At 40.3% G+C, this 15,900-nt stretch overlaps 1 protein-coding gene across 1 annotated transcript in view; it reads right to left on the reverse strand.

Moving 5' to 3' along the window:
* Positions 1–11,567: 11,567 nt before the first annotated feature.
* Positions 11,568–15,900, reverse strand: part of LOC121675754 (collagen alpha-1(II) chain-like) — a 91,642-nt gene continuing 87,309 nt past the window's right edge. The window contains exon 3 of the mRNA XM_042051444.1: positions 11,568–13,592. Within this exon, the coding sequence (XP_041907378.1) occupies positions 13,480–13,592 (113 nt within the window). The 3' untranslated portion in view covers positions 11,568–13,479. The remainder of the gene's footprint in view (positions 13,593–15,900) is intronic.

Raw genomic sequence — 15,900 nt, forward strand, 5'->3', positions numbered from 1 at the left:
CTTAGAGCTTTGTCAGTAACTCTTTTTCAGAAACAGGTTTGTCTAACTTGACACTTTCTGCACAGTTTAAACACAGTTTTCAAACTGTTACTCATGTTCTTTGGCAAACCTGTTCCTGGCATGGCTTTGAAAAGCTGAAGAGTAGAGATGACAAAATAGTCACTTCAGCATGTTTATAAACTTACTCAGTAGACTGTACTGATTTTTTCTGTTACAGTTCCCAGGTTATGTAGGATCTTCCATACTATCTGCTTTGAAGAAACAGAAGAATCATTTTAAGGGAAAACATTAGAATTGACTTAGTCATCACAGTTACGTGAGATTTTGTTTAAATTGTCTCATACCATCATCTTTTCCATGAATCCGGGTTATCCAGTTGTCATAGTAACTTTGACATAGAAAAAGTCATGCTGCCTGCACATGACTTCTTGCAACACTGTCTTTTAATTTGATTAATTTAGTGGACAATAAACTTTTACTGGTTAATGTGTGTTACGAGGCAGCTTTCCTGGTCACTCAAAAATGGATAAACCACTAATACCTTGTATTCTTAGGATCAACATTTTAATGGCTACAGTCCAGCTAATACGATGCTTGGAGAATTGTCAAAGCAATAGAGTGGTGATACTACTGACATCTAGCAAACCATTTTGTAGTATTGAGAATACCAGCACTTCTGGGGAGCATGCATTACATATGCTGCACTTTTGACAGACAGATGCAAAGCCAGAAATCCTAGTATGTCTTGACCAAACAGCTCTAGCAGCATGGTTGCCAAATAAACCAGGTTGACCTCAACATGGTTTGACCAATGATGGAGAAAAGCAACAAGCTTGCTCCTCAGTGATGGATTTGGAGTAATGGATAAGCCATACAAATATGGTAGAAGTAGACTGACGGTAGTAGACTGGGGTTGGCCCTAAGATTAGGGAAGAAGCATAAGAATTGCAAAAGGTGTTGGGCTGAGCGCTGCTTAGCCAGCTGGAGAACACAGTTCACTGTCAGTAAAGATGGCTTTTCTCTCCAAATGGAAGCCGTTAGAGAGATATTTTAGGACCTGACAGTCCACTTGTTTTAATAAGCATATGTCCCTCCTGTGTAAATAATTTTAAATTATTTCAGAAAAATTGTTCTGGCTTATAAAGTCAGAGTTAGAAATTTATTCAGCATATAGAATAACAAGATTTAGAAACTCTTGTTCAAAAAAGATGGGCTGAGCCTTAGTCCTTCTTTCAGCAGTGCTCAAAAGGCACACGTGCTCTCTGAATCCAAATGCAGCCAAGTGTTGGAGAGATCCACGGTCACATGGGCATGTTGGCTTTTCCTTTTTCTTTGATGATTTAGAAGTGTGTAAGTGGGCAGTGCAGAAGGTTTGAGGGTTTAATCCTCAGCTGTACAGGCAGGCAGATACCCGCTGCATTCAGTGGGAGTTCTGTCCCAGTAAACAGCTCGGGATTGTTCTCTTGTGTACATGTCTAAATATGGATCTCAGTCAAGTAAACACGCGTGTAGCTGTACGCGTTAATCTGCTTGCAGAGCTGGGAACACCCTGTGTCCCTTGCGTCGCTGGGGACATGGCCACGTCTGGAGCTTCGTGCAGGCTTGTGTTAAGGACACCAATGGCCCATCCAACGTGTGTCCTGCTGCAGGAGAGCAGTGATAGGTATCTCTGGGGGTACAGCAGCCTCCGTCACTCGGCTCTTGGTGCGCGGAGATACTGCTCTCCTTTGAAGGATGTGTTAGGGCAGATACACACTTCCAAAATGCCTGTGCTCACAGATAAAGGCAGACGGGAGCAGCTTGCCTAACACCGAGTGTTTTCAGCCTGCATGCCTGCCCCTTCCTGAAGCTGAAGAGCTTGCTTGGTGTTTCTCAGGCTGAACTTTTACAGGAGCAGGAATAAACTTCTTATCTAGGGAAGAGTGTGTGTAAAGGCTGACTGGAAACAGCGGAAATAGGGCTGGGCTCACAGTGCCCAAGAGCATTAGAGTGCTTTTCATGAACTGTATGCTGCAGCTGGCAAAGTGGCAACATCTGTAAACCTCTTCCACAGGTAGTGTGCAGGGGGGAATAAGAGACTTCTCATACAGGTATTGCTGTTGAGAGAGAGTTGCCAATATTTATTTTATTTTATTCTTATAATTTAAAGTTTTTTAATGGCACTTGCCCAGAGACTTTCCCTGTCAGCAGGGAAAGCCAACCTTGTGACATTACAGCAGAACACGCCGTGTCTCATGCAATGTAACTTGTACGCTGTCATTAGGGACCTGTGCACATGAGGAAATACTGTAGGTGTGTAACAACAATTTTAATGTATACTATAAAATTCAGTCTCATTAAGTACTGAGGACCTCAGGAGTTTTGGAAGAGCTTCTCCTACTGCCTGATGTAGTAATTCAGTATACTTAGCCTCTTAGAGGATAGGTCTAATAACAACAATTAGTACATTTGTATGTATAAGTATGCTTAAAAAGCTTAAATGAATGTGGTTTGAAAAAGTGAAATGAAAGAACAGTAAAATTAACATTAAAAGCCAGCATATGCTATGGTGAGGAAGTATAGTCTTAGCCATACTACAAAAATTAGAGATCTGAAAAGGTCCCTGGTTGACAGATCTGTCAGAACAAGCAGAAGTGAATAGTAAATGTTAACTGTTGCTTATGGTGTAGTGTTTTTCTGTTTGAATTTTTCAAAGCATTAGGGTATGATGGGGATGTGGGGCTGTGCAATAAAAATTATGAAAATGCACCTTTTCAAAATGTTAACACAAAAGTCCCAGAAAGAACGATGACATCTTACACAGTGTTCGCACTTCAGTTTCTCTAAATAGGAAAAAAAAAACCCAAATTTTTTTGTTTGCTTTAATAAGTAAATATGGGAACATTTTTTGAAAGAAAAGCTTAATACAAAGGGAGCTTTAAGAGAGGACAAGAGGCACATTTTTCTTTTGCTGTTACTGGAGCCCTTGCAGGCTTGGCGAGGTTGTCTTTTGGGTGGAGGTGGTGTTTGCAGCACTGATGCTGCCTGGGGCTGGGAAGGAACCAAGGAGCTCTGCCCTCCCTGCAGAGGGAGCTCTGTTCAGCAGCGTGGCTTTCTTCTGAGGAGCCTGCCACAGGTTCCTGGCCCAAAGGGAGGGCTGGCAGGACAGGACCATGAGCTGTGGAGGCTGATGAGCAGTTCAGCTCGAGTGCCACGCACTAGGAAGTTTCAAAGGGTTCTGCCGAGGCTGGGTGTGTGCTGGGCTTCAGTCGTCAAAAGCACCTGTAACCACTGCTGGAGGTTTGACTGAACAGACTTTCTCAGGGTTGGTGCTCAGGGGAAGGCTGAGAGGCCAGGAAGCTGGGAGAACATTTTGGGGAAGCATCTCTTCTTTCTGTGTCCTTCTGGAAGTGTCTGCTGATTGAAATGGGCTGATGGGAAGATGCTGGGCTCTCACCTTGCCTGCCAGGGATATTTCCTTGTATACCTCTGTAGGCAAGGGTACACCAAGAGGACAGAAAGGGTTGAAGAAGGGGCAAACCAGCTTCCCTTTTGCTCCATCCAAATGAACAGCAAAACCCCCTCCCACTGATTTCAGTAGCCATACATGCTTTTTGACCAGACATCTCATCATTGTATATCTAATATGTTAATATGTGTATGAACCAACTTTTAGTCTGATGTTTAATACATAAGGGCTCTTACGAAATTCTGTTTTGCCTTTTTTGTTTTTTTCAGGAAAACAAACATTTGGTACTAGCAACCATAATTATTCCATACCCATTATTCAGCATTTTCACCAAATTACATGTGGTTTTTTCCACAGCAAAACATATTTTTACATACCCATAGCACAACACTAGCCTTGGCCTAACTCTGGGGGATTACAGAGATAAGATACCAACCATGGTTAGCATCATCTTCTGATAAACTGGCGCATCAGTAGGATGCAGAGCTATAGCCTTAAAGGCAGAGAAAATGGTATTTAGGGCTCTTTGAAAATCTTGGTTTAGGGAGTGCATAGGAATGATAAACATTTTTGCAAGGTTTTATGGGGACACCATTGTTAACTTTTGCAGTAATTATTGAACTGCTTTCTTGTTGCTTGAGAACTGGTAACTCTCATTTGTTTGTCACTGTTCAATCATTGGAGTGAAGCACTTGGTAACAAATTGCAGCATGGGGAAATACTAAGGTTGTCTATTTCAAGCAACATTTGAATACTAGATACATAGGTAAAATGAAAGGCGAAGGTTAATGGTTTAATAACAAGGTCCCCAGGACTGTGCCTTATGTCTGGAAGACAGTAATTTGCATTTGCTTCCTGTAGGGTGACTTTACTGAGGAACTGAAGGCACTTAGCATATGCAGATGCTGAAACTCTTCTGTATATCTGTTACTATTTAAAAAGTATAAAGTCTGTGGTGGAGACTTTTGAGATGTCAAAGGAGAAGGAGTGAGGCACTGACAGACAGGAGGGTTCTGGTGTAAGCAGGGAGTGATGAAGAGAGGAGATGGTTATGTGTCCTCCAAAAAGCTGGGGCAGGGGGGGCACCAGGATGGTTAATGGAGGCAAATAGGCCCTGTTTAGGGGAGGGATGTTTATGTGCTTGATAGAATTGCATGTACAGCAAATTGCCTTAAATACATTTTGTGGTTGCCATTACTTATATACAAAGCAAAACCATAATTACAAAGCTGTTCTTGTTTGTGAAACATCGTGTGCCAAACAAGTTGTAGATATTTGTAGGGAATGGTAATGTCAAAGATCACCTGAGCGTGAAAAAGATAGGTTTATGGGTAGCAGCTGTATTCACAAACCAGCTGAAGCTAAATTCTCATTTGCATCATGTTGTGAAAACTCAGCTTTCTTCAAGTATTTGACGCTGGCTTCTGCAGAACCTACAGCAGATGTTGCGGGTGGTGGGTGGGTGGCTGTAGGCAGGGCGCCTGGTGGGGCAAGAGACTGGTGGCCTCGGGCCCTTCAACACTTCTCTGATGCTGGTCAGGTTGTGCAGTACGTGCAACAGCATCATTAATGTCCCTTTGTTCTTCCCCAGTGCTGTATGAACAGCTTGGGGCAGAAGAAGTCTCCTTATGTTGAGCTTGCTGATGATGACAATGTCTTGTGAAACTCTGTAGTTTCTCTTTGCCTTTTTGATCGCGCTGATAGCTTCTTCTGGAACCACCTCCATTATGCTGACTCTTTTTTTTTTTTTTTTTTTTTAAGTGTTTCAAGAAGTTCAAGGAGGAGTGTTTTGTTGGGTTTTTGTTTAAGTTTTTTTATTTTAATTTTATTGGTTGATTGGAGATGGTATTAGAAGCATGAGTCCTAAGTGCAGTTGAAATGTCAGGTTCAGCACACACATCTAGCAGCCTTGCCTCTCCTACCGATTTCCCTGATGTTGTTTGAAGATAAATTATAGACATGAAACAGCATACAGGTGAGGTGCCTAGCACAAGAGCCAAGGGCTTCAGCTCTGGCCAAGTGGCCAAGCTCCCACCAGGTGTCCCCCGGGTTAGCCGCAGGGTATTGAACATTGCTGCTCCAGTCCAGCCTGCAGAGCTCACAATCTCAAATCACTCAAAATTATTCACTGGATCTCTGCTCAAAACAAGCAAAAAAAGAGTGAGCCACCCCCAAGTCTCTTTGTAAAGCTTAATAATAGTTCACAAATAATTGTAATACATTAGGAAAAAAATACACTTTATAGCAAAATATGTCTAATATCTGGAGTAAGGGATTGGTTCTGTCATCCTTTCACAGCATGTTTTAAAGAGTGTAAGAGCACTAACTTGTGCAGACAGGAGTACTAGTACCAGCTGAAAGAAAACATGGCCATTTTGTGCTTTTACCTGCCCTGCTTATGCCCTGTTCAGTATTAATGGGACTGTATGGCTATGGGATGTCACTGGCCACAGCACTTTTGCTGTTATATATAAACTAAATTTAAGGAACTTTTAGTGTGTGTTATGCACAGTGAACCTCTGGGAAAGCTTCAACCTTTGACCTCTGTAGTGGGTTATGACAGGGAAGATTCGTAAGAGCTTGATTTAGACTCATCTCTGGAAAGCTGGTTAAAAATATTCAACTACTATGTTCTTCCTCCTCCCCCATCTCAGTAAAGGTCCTCTTAAAATACATGCTCTGATACTTCATTTTTGTCATTTCTTTGGGAGCCCTGTAGTGAAGGCTGCTTGTAAGGAAATGATTAAATTATATGCATGTTTGTGCTTTAAAATTGCCTTGGCGGTAGTCCAAGAAGTATTTTCTTGCTCTTCCAAATTTCCACGTGCTTTAATATTAATCTATGTTTATCAATGTGACCTGCCCCAGCAGTAACATTTGTTTGTAATTGGTCATGTAATGTTTGCTGAAGAGACATAAAAACTAAATTAAATCTATGTCCGGCATTAAAAAATCTTATTCTGAGAGAAATGAGGGGCTTATTAGAAAATAAAAAGACATTTGACAGTATTGGGGTAATTTGTCACAAACCTGAATAGTCAATAAAGAAATTACGGTAGCAGAACTCTTTCATTTTGCTTCTACAAAGGAGAATATTCTTTCTTTGAAATACTTTGTTACGAGCTTTTAATTTTGCATTATATGTTAATAAATGTTTATGCTTGGGTTGTGGCAGCAATTTCAGACTGAATAACTGGTAATGACCTTATTTACTGCCTTTGAGAAAGAGCCCTTTTATGTGGGTTGTATATCACAAATTAGAACTATCCCAAATATCTAAAATTAAAGAAATATATTTTTAAATGGTAACACAAGTAGTCTTCAGAGCAAGCCAGAATATCTGGCTGTCAGTTCAGACTTTGAAACTCTGGTTTTCTAATACGGCTTTTTTGTTAAGTCCGAGTGAAAGGCTATTTCATGAAAGAAGAGAAGTGACTGTATTATTTGGTTAGAATGGTTATTACTAATGACTAATTAGTTGCACTTCTAGAGCAGTCAATAATATTTTGTTGTTTTTCTTGCAAAACTGTTTGTAATCAAAGCCATTAAACTGTCATTTAAATGGAGAGCCCACTGTTTGCCCAGAACAGCTGGCTCACTACATTAGCTTCTATAAATAAGTTTATTATTTTAGATGAAAGTTATAAAGCAATCTGTTTACCTCTACTGAAGTAAGTAGAATAGCTGAAAACATTGCTAAAAAAAGAATGGAGAGGAGCACTGCAACAAAATAAAGTCCTCCAAGGGTTCTTTATGCATATTTATTATTTTAATCAAGCACAACTTCTCTGTGGTTTTGTGGTCTTGAGAAAACTGGAAGGAGGGAAAGTGCTATTTCACTCTTCAGCTGACTAAAATGTGGTATTTTCCTTGTTTAAAATATTGATCCTCCCTGATTGTCCTGAGATGTTTTTGGAAGCACATAGAAGTGAACGGAGAAAAAATATGAAATATGAAAATACAAAAACTTGCATTAACTGTGTGGAGAGATTAAAAGCATTAGCATGAAATCTGTTCTCCTTTAGAAACACATATTGGTTAGAAACGGAGACCTCAGTGCCACATATGCTGAAAATGTGGTCTAAGAGCTTTAATTTACCTTTGTCTGTCAATGTTAATGGACAGAGCAAGTGCTGGAGCTGTTGTAAAACAAATCTGTTTTCCTTTTGTCTGCTCTGCCAGTTAATGAAATAAAAGCTAAATTATCACTGATAAAAGTAATTTGCAGAAAAGCATTGATAAAAATATAACAACAGAGCTTGCCATTAGCAGTTTAAATGGATAATGTTTTCTTGTAACCTACTTCTGTCCTCTGGTTTTTATTGTCTTCTCCCCCTTCCCATGCGAGGAAGGGCCTTTTCAGTAGAGGCTTCAGGCAATAAAATTATGGGTACACTAAATCCTGGCATTGGTAAGTTTCTGAGGGATAACTACTACTTTTTCCCCTTCTTTTTCTCTACTACAGTATTGCCAAGTCAAAGCTTGTACTCAGTTTGAAGTGCAGTTATAACTTTATCCATCCCACCTTGAGGAATGTGTCTGCTAAGGATGAAAACTGAGAAAATGGCTTCTGTCATTGCAGCGCTGGTAGCTCCTAGCATGAGTTACTGTGAAGGTCTTCATTCTTGGTGTTTAGGTGTGAGACACATACTTTCCTTTCTGTCTTTCTGTATGTCTGTGTGTTTTTCTTTTTTTTTTTTTTTAATTTAATATTTTTAAGACAGAGAAGTTTGAAGTTGTGTCCCAGTTGCTCACAAAAATTCAGAAATGGGAAGGCAAAGACTTCTGAGCCCCGTGTGTTTCTGTGTTCGTGGTGATTCTAATACATACGTATATGAATGTGCACACACATGCACAAACATTTACATTTTATCATTTTCTTGTAAACCAGACTTACCTCTCATTATTTTTTAAATGCTTGGACTTCTTACTTCTTTGGTGATGGCTAGCCAGTGTCCCGGGTAAAACATTAGCCACAGAGTTTGTGAAGGATGTTCGCCATCTGGCAAAAGGTGGACATGCTCATTGGTACATTTGTAGTTTGTAAAAGTATTTCTTTAAAGATACTGAGTTCTGAGTGACCAAATAGGGAACCACTGCTAAACTCTAGCTGCAGTACTTAAAGTATTTTTTAGTTGCAGCCTGGGCACTGCTGTACAGCGCCTGCCAGTTTGCAAATGTCAAGGGCAGTTACCCTCTTGCATTCCTAAATGACTTGCTCCTGCCCATCCTTCAAAATACCTGCCCTTTCTCCAGCTCCTTCTCCAGCTACTGCTGCCAGTTTCTGTTTCGCTGTGTGACTGCAAGGACTGTAATCCTTGGGAAGCCTGGGTCTTGTTGGTCCAGGCAGTCTGTAAAGAACTCCCTCTCCTTGCCCAAAATACTAGGACAAGGGTGCCTGAGAAGCTGGGGAAAGTCTTCTCATGTGTGTAGCTGTGCAGATTACTAGCTAGAGCACATAGTCTTGCTGGTCTTGGTCAGATAATTCCTTACAGGCCCAGGCTGATACAATGTGCAAAACTACTATTGTTTGTGTTTTATTATGCATTAATATCTTGATATTTTCATGTGTAGTGTAGGAGAAAATATCATATGTATGAACATTCTAAAGTACTTTTATCTGACAAAAACCTTTGTGTTAATCTTGTAAGTGATATGGGTCTGTATTGTACTGTAGTGCCTTAGCATTTATTGTGGCTGACACTGTTTTTATAAATGTATAATGTTATAATACTTTGAGCTTTGCTTCTGTGTTATGCCCATTCTGTGGGTAATGCTTTATTCCCTCTGCAGCTTCAAAGTGTTTAGAAAAAACAGTAGTGTGTTATTAAAAATGTGTTTATGGCAGAACAAGTAATTAAATTCTTCTTTGTCAATACTGATCAAATACATGAAAATTGTCTTCAAAGATGAACTTAGTGGCATAATATTTAGATAGCAATACGGTGGAGTAATAACAATGCTATACTGGAAGAAACTCTAAATTCTAGTTGACTGATACAAATGCAAATTTAGGGCAATAACCTGAAGGCATGGTGGCAGAGCTCTGCTTGCAGTGTAGAGTACCAGGTGTACTCAGGCTTTTAGCAGGGAGGCAGGATGTGATGCACGAGGTGATTCTGTTCATGGCGTGTTAAACACAACCTCAATGAAAAACTTTGAGTAACATCAAAGCTGTGTTACCTAGCTGGATAACAAAGCAGTGCAATGTGTTGGCACTGTTTACACCTGGTGAACAGAAACATCAGAGTACAAAATGGAGTAGCAAAACTGATCTGTGTTTAGAAACAGGGGCCAGAGTGTGAATGCCAATGCACAAGTAGATACAGGGGAAGCTTGGCTGCTTGTCATATTTACTTACTTACTTGTGATCTTGTAGGTATGAATGGATGTTGGACAAAGCAATTTCACTGCAGAAAATGGCCCTCAGTTCCCTGATGACAAAGAGGTAGCTCCCAAAACTACAGAAACAGCAGCATGAAGGATTGAGAGCTTTAGGAAAGCAACATCTCTGCTGAAAACTCAGTGTAAAACACAAATGGAGATGTAGAATTAAATCCTCAGGACAGCTAGTTTTAGACTAAGCTCTGGTTTGAGCTTCCTATCTGCCTTCAGGGAGGAGGATTCAAGGGCTCAGCTCCTCCTGGCCTGTGATGTGAGTGCCAGAAGCACACTAGAAAATGAGCCAGTTTAGGTAGTTTAGGTGATCAGTTGGACCAGGGATAAAGCATATACAGCCATGAAAAGTTCACTCAGGCCAAGTTGGAAAAGGCTTTTCAGTAAATGAAATGGTCTCTGCTTCACAGGACAACTGTTCTCACTAGGGGAGCACACACCTTTCTGAGGAGGGCTGGCAGTGGTCTTGAATGTGCAAGGGATAGCATGGGGCTCACTGAGCAGATAGCCATGGGAGCTTGCCATGGGTGAGGATACAGCAAGCTGGTGAGCAGAAGCATGGGAAAAAATACTTGAGCATACAGAAAATAGATCCTGATATAAGGTTTCTTCTAGTTTTAGTTTTTCGGGTTGTGGGGTTGGTTTGGTGGTTTCTTGAGGACTGAGTTGTATCTACAACTGTATACAGTTGCAGTCATGTATGCTTCTATGAAGGTACAGCTTAATAGAAGGTGCATTTTTATCTTTTTTAAAAAGTTTTTAGCAGTATCTTTTCCTCTTCCTTATGATACCCCTGTGGGAATGAGAAGTGTATCTTTCCTGACAAAGCTACTGTGTGTGCTGAACCCTTTTGTTCTTAAAAAGTGTTATTGATGGAGTTAAACAGAATTAATCTTTGTCCTCCTGACAGTTCTTAAAGCCTGGTTAATTAAGATGATCAGTGCTTGCATAACTAGAACTTAACAAAGTCCAGATATTCCTGTATTTCAGGCACACCTGCACCTTTTCCCCTCTGTGAAGCAAGACACTTAGGGTGAAAAGTTCTTGACTCCTCTCTTTATCTAATTCTAGCTCTGCACTTGGAAATGTTTTCCATATTCTTGAAGTCTTTCTACACTCATGGGATTCTTTTTTGGTTGTGTGCTTTCCCTTTCTTCTCTCTAAATCTGCTGATGGCACTCCCAAATCTTTATCCCATTTTCTGAATTGTGTTATCTACTTCCTCCAGAGATGGTTTGATAAAAATCTGGTTTCCAGTTCTCTCCATGTTTCAGGCTTCTGTGTGGAAGAGAACATCATTTAATGAACCTCTGTTTGTGGTCTTTCTTGCTTTTTAATATGGTATTAATTTCAAATGCTGCTCAATATGTTATTTATTTTTCTCTACTGAAATAGATTTGTATTGAGGCATTTGGAAATATTGTATCACAGACTAGCTAGAGATTCATTGTTCATGGCCTCTGGAATTATGTGAAACTTTCATTGTTTTCTATAATAGCCTTATAGAAAGAGTTACTTTTTTTTCCTTGCAGAGCCTTGTTTTGTTTAAACATTTCCCAAAACTGTTGTTTCTACCAACTTTCTCTTCTAAATCTTTATCTTTCTTTCTTGGTAGCCAAGTAACAGAGCTGATGTGGATATCTAGATGTTCCTTCCCATGCTGAACAGTCACTGCTTCTTAATATCTGATCTGGTGTAAGGAGTGTGACATGTCCCAGGAGACTCTGAGAGCAAAGTATTTCCTCTTTATTGGCATTAACACAACACAAGAAAACATAAAATAGAACTTTTTTTGAAGAGCTGTATTCCAATCTCCCATTGGTGCAAGTCAGGATAACTCTATTTAAGTTAATGTGATAAGGTAAGAATTGTTCCCAGGGACAGGTGTGGTGTGATTCCCCAGAGAAACACCTGGGGGGGGGGGAGGGGGGAAGAAGACCTTGCCCTTGTACTATCTCAGGCTAGTCCTTCATCCTGAACTCTGTTGGTTCCCCCCTGTGTCCTCTTCCTTTGTACCACAAGTACCGTTGTTTGGCTAGAGTTTCAGATGTTTTTTGCTGTCCCTCATCTTCTTGGGTTCCCTGTTTGTGTGTGGGGATGAGTGTCAGTACTGGATCCCTGCTCCAAGCGGGAGTCGGATGGGTCAGACATAGGACATTGCATGTCAAGGATGTTTTTCCCAGTCGTTTTGTTGCTGTTTTGTTTTTAATGCTAAAATGAGGAAGCGAGGAGTTTAATATTTCAAGAAGATAATTTAAATAGCTGCAGCTCCCAAAAAACGTGGGAAAGACATGTTTTGAGACTGGTTTTGCAAAGCTGTTTCAGTCAACTCCGCATCAGAGGGTATGCTCTATGGCATTCCATCCTTCCCATGTAAACACTAGGGAGGGAGAGGTCACAGAAACAGGCTTTGCAGCTGCAGCCTGTAGCCACTCTTTAGTTTTTACTGTCCAGAGCAATCTGTCTGTGGCAGTGTTTGTGCCCGGCACAGCGAGTGCTGACGGTGCGTGATGGTGAGTACGAGTGAGCGCAGAGACTCTGGGAGCACCTGAGCAGTGACTTGCTGTGGCTGCTACCTGTGGAAGGCAGAAGGGGAAATAGCATTCACCAGATGCAAACACTGTTTTTTCTGGGAACTGGGGTGGGGAGTGTTTGTGTGTGTGGCTTTTTTTTCTCCCTAAACCCCACAGCTTATCTTGATTGTTTCTCTGTCTCTCCTTTCCCCTCTGGCCAAACTCGACTTTGTAATTCTTTGCTCTTTCCTGCTTGGCCTGATGTTTTCTCATGTTAAATGTTGGGTTTGAATTTGCACCTAGTTTCTGCACAAAACATAGCAGTGATGCAAGATTCCTTGGTTAGGAGGTTTTTCAGAGTGTGAAACAGAGACTGAAAGTGAAGCGGTATTGGGTTGGTACACCTATGGGCCCAAAATGACTTCAGACCTTTAAAAATAGGCAGTAAGAAATAAATTATAATGGAGGAACAAGAAAATCTGTACAAATATTTTGACAGTGAAGGTGACTGACCAGTAGAGCAACTTTCGAAATGTTGCAGTGGGTTGGCTTTGGTTCCCCATCCTTGAAAGTTGCTTAAGTTGGTCAGATTGTTGTTTTAAAGAAATGCTCCGATTCAAATTGTATTAATTCAAGTGAATCCTGCAACCTCTGATCTACAGGTTAGACAAGTTGTTGGCATTCTTCATTTCTGGGCTGATGAGGCTTGACGCTGTCATTCATCCTTCTCCCAGAGCTGTTAGCAAGCTAGAGCTTCAGGGAAACAAATCTTCATTCAGGTTTTTAATAAAACATGCTGTAACAATCACAATGAACAAAATCCCTGTGTGTGCATAGGCACAGACCTACGCCCTACTTCACTATGATTTGGAGCTTAATTGAAAATATACAGATAGAGGAGAGCCTCTTTCTTTTTACATGGTGGATTGATTTTGTTCACTGTGTTGTTAGAAAGGTTTTGTCAGGCTTTTGTTGTTTAAAGCTAAACTACCTGTTCTCAGCTGTGGTAAACATTTATTGGTAGATAATTAAACTTTTATCAGTCATGAAAATCACGTGTTTGATTCTTTACGGTCTGAGATACTGGTTTCCTCTTAAGTGGAGAAACTGTGGTTGAAATGTTCATCCACATCGGTTTGTTTTGGTAATGGCTGTTGTCTTACAGTCCTTGAAGGTTTTTCCCAATGTTTTCAAGTTTTCTTCAAAATAACCAGAAATTGATAGAAGTCCATTATCTGTATGAGGAAATGATAATAAGAACAAGGGAGAAAAGTTTATAGAGGTAATTGTTATACACAATCATGACTAAAATGGCTTTAATTTTTTTAAAAATGTGTAATAAAGTCAATAGTATGTACATGAAGTGTACTTCTCCAAGGCTTGTTATTTTATAAATGTACCATTGACTAAAAACTATGTTAAATCAGGTTAAGTCACATTTGTACAATTCAGATTGACTCTGTTAGATGTACTATGCCTTGCTCTTTAATTATGACTCTTGTTTTCCATGGGCCTTATTCTTGAATGTGTTTCACAGTAGCATAAAGCTGTTGCAGTAAAAGAGTTAAATATTTATTCATGTTCTGTATTCTGTATGAAAGGACTTTTTTTTGTCCTGTCTATGAAGGGGTAAATATATTTTTATAACTGCTCTTGGCCCCAGCAGCCTGTTCTGTACAAATGTAGCTAACTGCAGATGCACACAGTTCAAAAGAATACATTAGCACAAGAAGCCATGTTCCCTTTTGGATTCAGCTTGTATCAACATGTGTACGTGGTGCTCTCTCTGCGCCTGCCTCAGCCTTCCCCTGCACCTCTGGTGGTGGTGGTACAGTTGTTTCTCAGCCTACCTCAGCTTTGGCCTCTGTAACATCCCAGTTGTGTTTTCTAATAACAAAACCATGATTTTTTGGCAGTGAGTACAGCTTTTTTTCTTTTTTTCCTTCATTTTTTTCTTTTTATTTTTTTGCTTTTTCTGAGAAAGCAGTTGGGTTTTGGGAAATTGTGCAGTTCAGTTAATTAAGTTACATAATTTAGGGAAAGGATGAGAAGAATAAAAATTCTATTTTCCAAGAGCCACTGTAAGGAGGCACGAGGTATGTTTACAAAGTAGTGTTGGTAGTTACTGGGATGAGAACACCCTCACCCCTGCCTTGGGAGATGCCATCTGTTTTGTGTAACTCTTGTGGCCACTTCTGTGTGTACTGATCCAGTTGCATGCATTTCAGTGTGTGTATGTTGGATATTCTCATCAGAAATTTGGTTATATATGGTTAGAATCGAAACAGTGAATATTGAGGTACCACACCCTGACAGATGCACAGTTCTGATAGATCTCTAAGACCTGCCTGGTTGTAAGATGTTGTTAGGTAAGCTGACAATTGTAGATGGTATCAAATGAAACAAAATGTCTTGTTTCTTTTCTGGAAGAATTGAGTTCTTCCTATCTGTGCCTTTCATAAACAGAGTTTATCACAGCTGACTCCTGCCTCCTGCCCTCTTGGGGTGATGGGACCATGGTGGAGATGAGAATCAGGCCCAATATATGCATATGTGCCTTGTTTGCTTAAACTTAAGGAGAACAAAACCTCCAGCAGGAATAATGGCAAAATACAGATATGTTAATTCATAGTTCTGAAGTAAAACCCAGAAAATATTAAAAAAAAAAGTGGCCATGTGAATTTATCTTTGCATATGTACAGAATTTCTTCCTGGCTTTGCTGCTTCCCATTTTCATAATTATTTTTTTCCTTTTCCCAGAGTAACCATTTTTTATTGTAGCTACATAGCAGTTTAAGGAGTTAGTACAGTAGGAGTAGGGCAGCAATAAAGCAAGAAACACCAAAAGAGGAGGACTGCATCCAGTTAGTTACAACACAGACTGCCTTTATATCAGTTCCCTTTGAAAGTTAGTGTTCAGCAAGTAATTATTCAGGGTGATGTGTCAGTGGAGCTAGCGGCCCTTTCCCGACAGAGAACCAAGCCTTAATTTTTAAAATATTTGAAATACTGCAGTTGAGTGTTGAGGGGCCACAATTGTTTCCTCCTCAAGTACTGGAGTTTCGATGTCCCTCCAGCTTCTGCCACAGCCGTGGGTGTGGGGAGGCAGGTCTGCAGTGAGAAGGCTCCTCAGGACTTTGCCAGGAGCTGAAGGTGTGTGTTTTGGGGTTACTGGCTGGCCCCAGGTTACATCACTCCAGGCTCTGATTTTAGCTGTAAATTTAGAGGAATTGCCGAACTTGGCTGAAGTGGCTACTGCTTTTCTGGCCAGGTAGCTGAAGTAGTCTGACCCTTCAGTTTCAATCCTTTTACTTTGCAGTAAGCGAAGAACAAAATTTACCCCAGCTCAAGCTACTAAATTTCCATTTTTATTGACTTAAACTAGTGGCAGATTTTGAATATTAATGAGAACTCAAAATCACAGCATGCAAAGTTATCACTGTTCCAGTTTACCTGATGACTTAGGAGGAGACAGGCAACTGAAGAGCTACTGTGTAAAATAACAGCCCTCTGAAAAGAAAGCAGGGGCTAAGAATGAGCTGT

The sequence above is a fragment of the Corvus kubaryi genome, unplaced genomic scaffold, assembly GCF_017639235.1.
Source record: "Corvus kubaryi isolate FWS band 111438036 unplaced genomic scaffold, C.kubaryi_AGA036_p1.0 76, whole genome shotgun sequence".
Classification (NCBI taxonomy): Eukaryota; Metazoa; Chordata; class Aves; order Passeriformes; family Corvidae; genus Corvus; species Corvus kubaryi.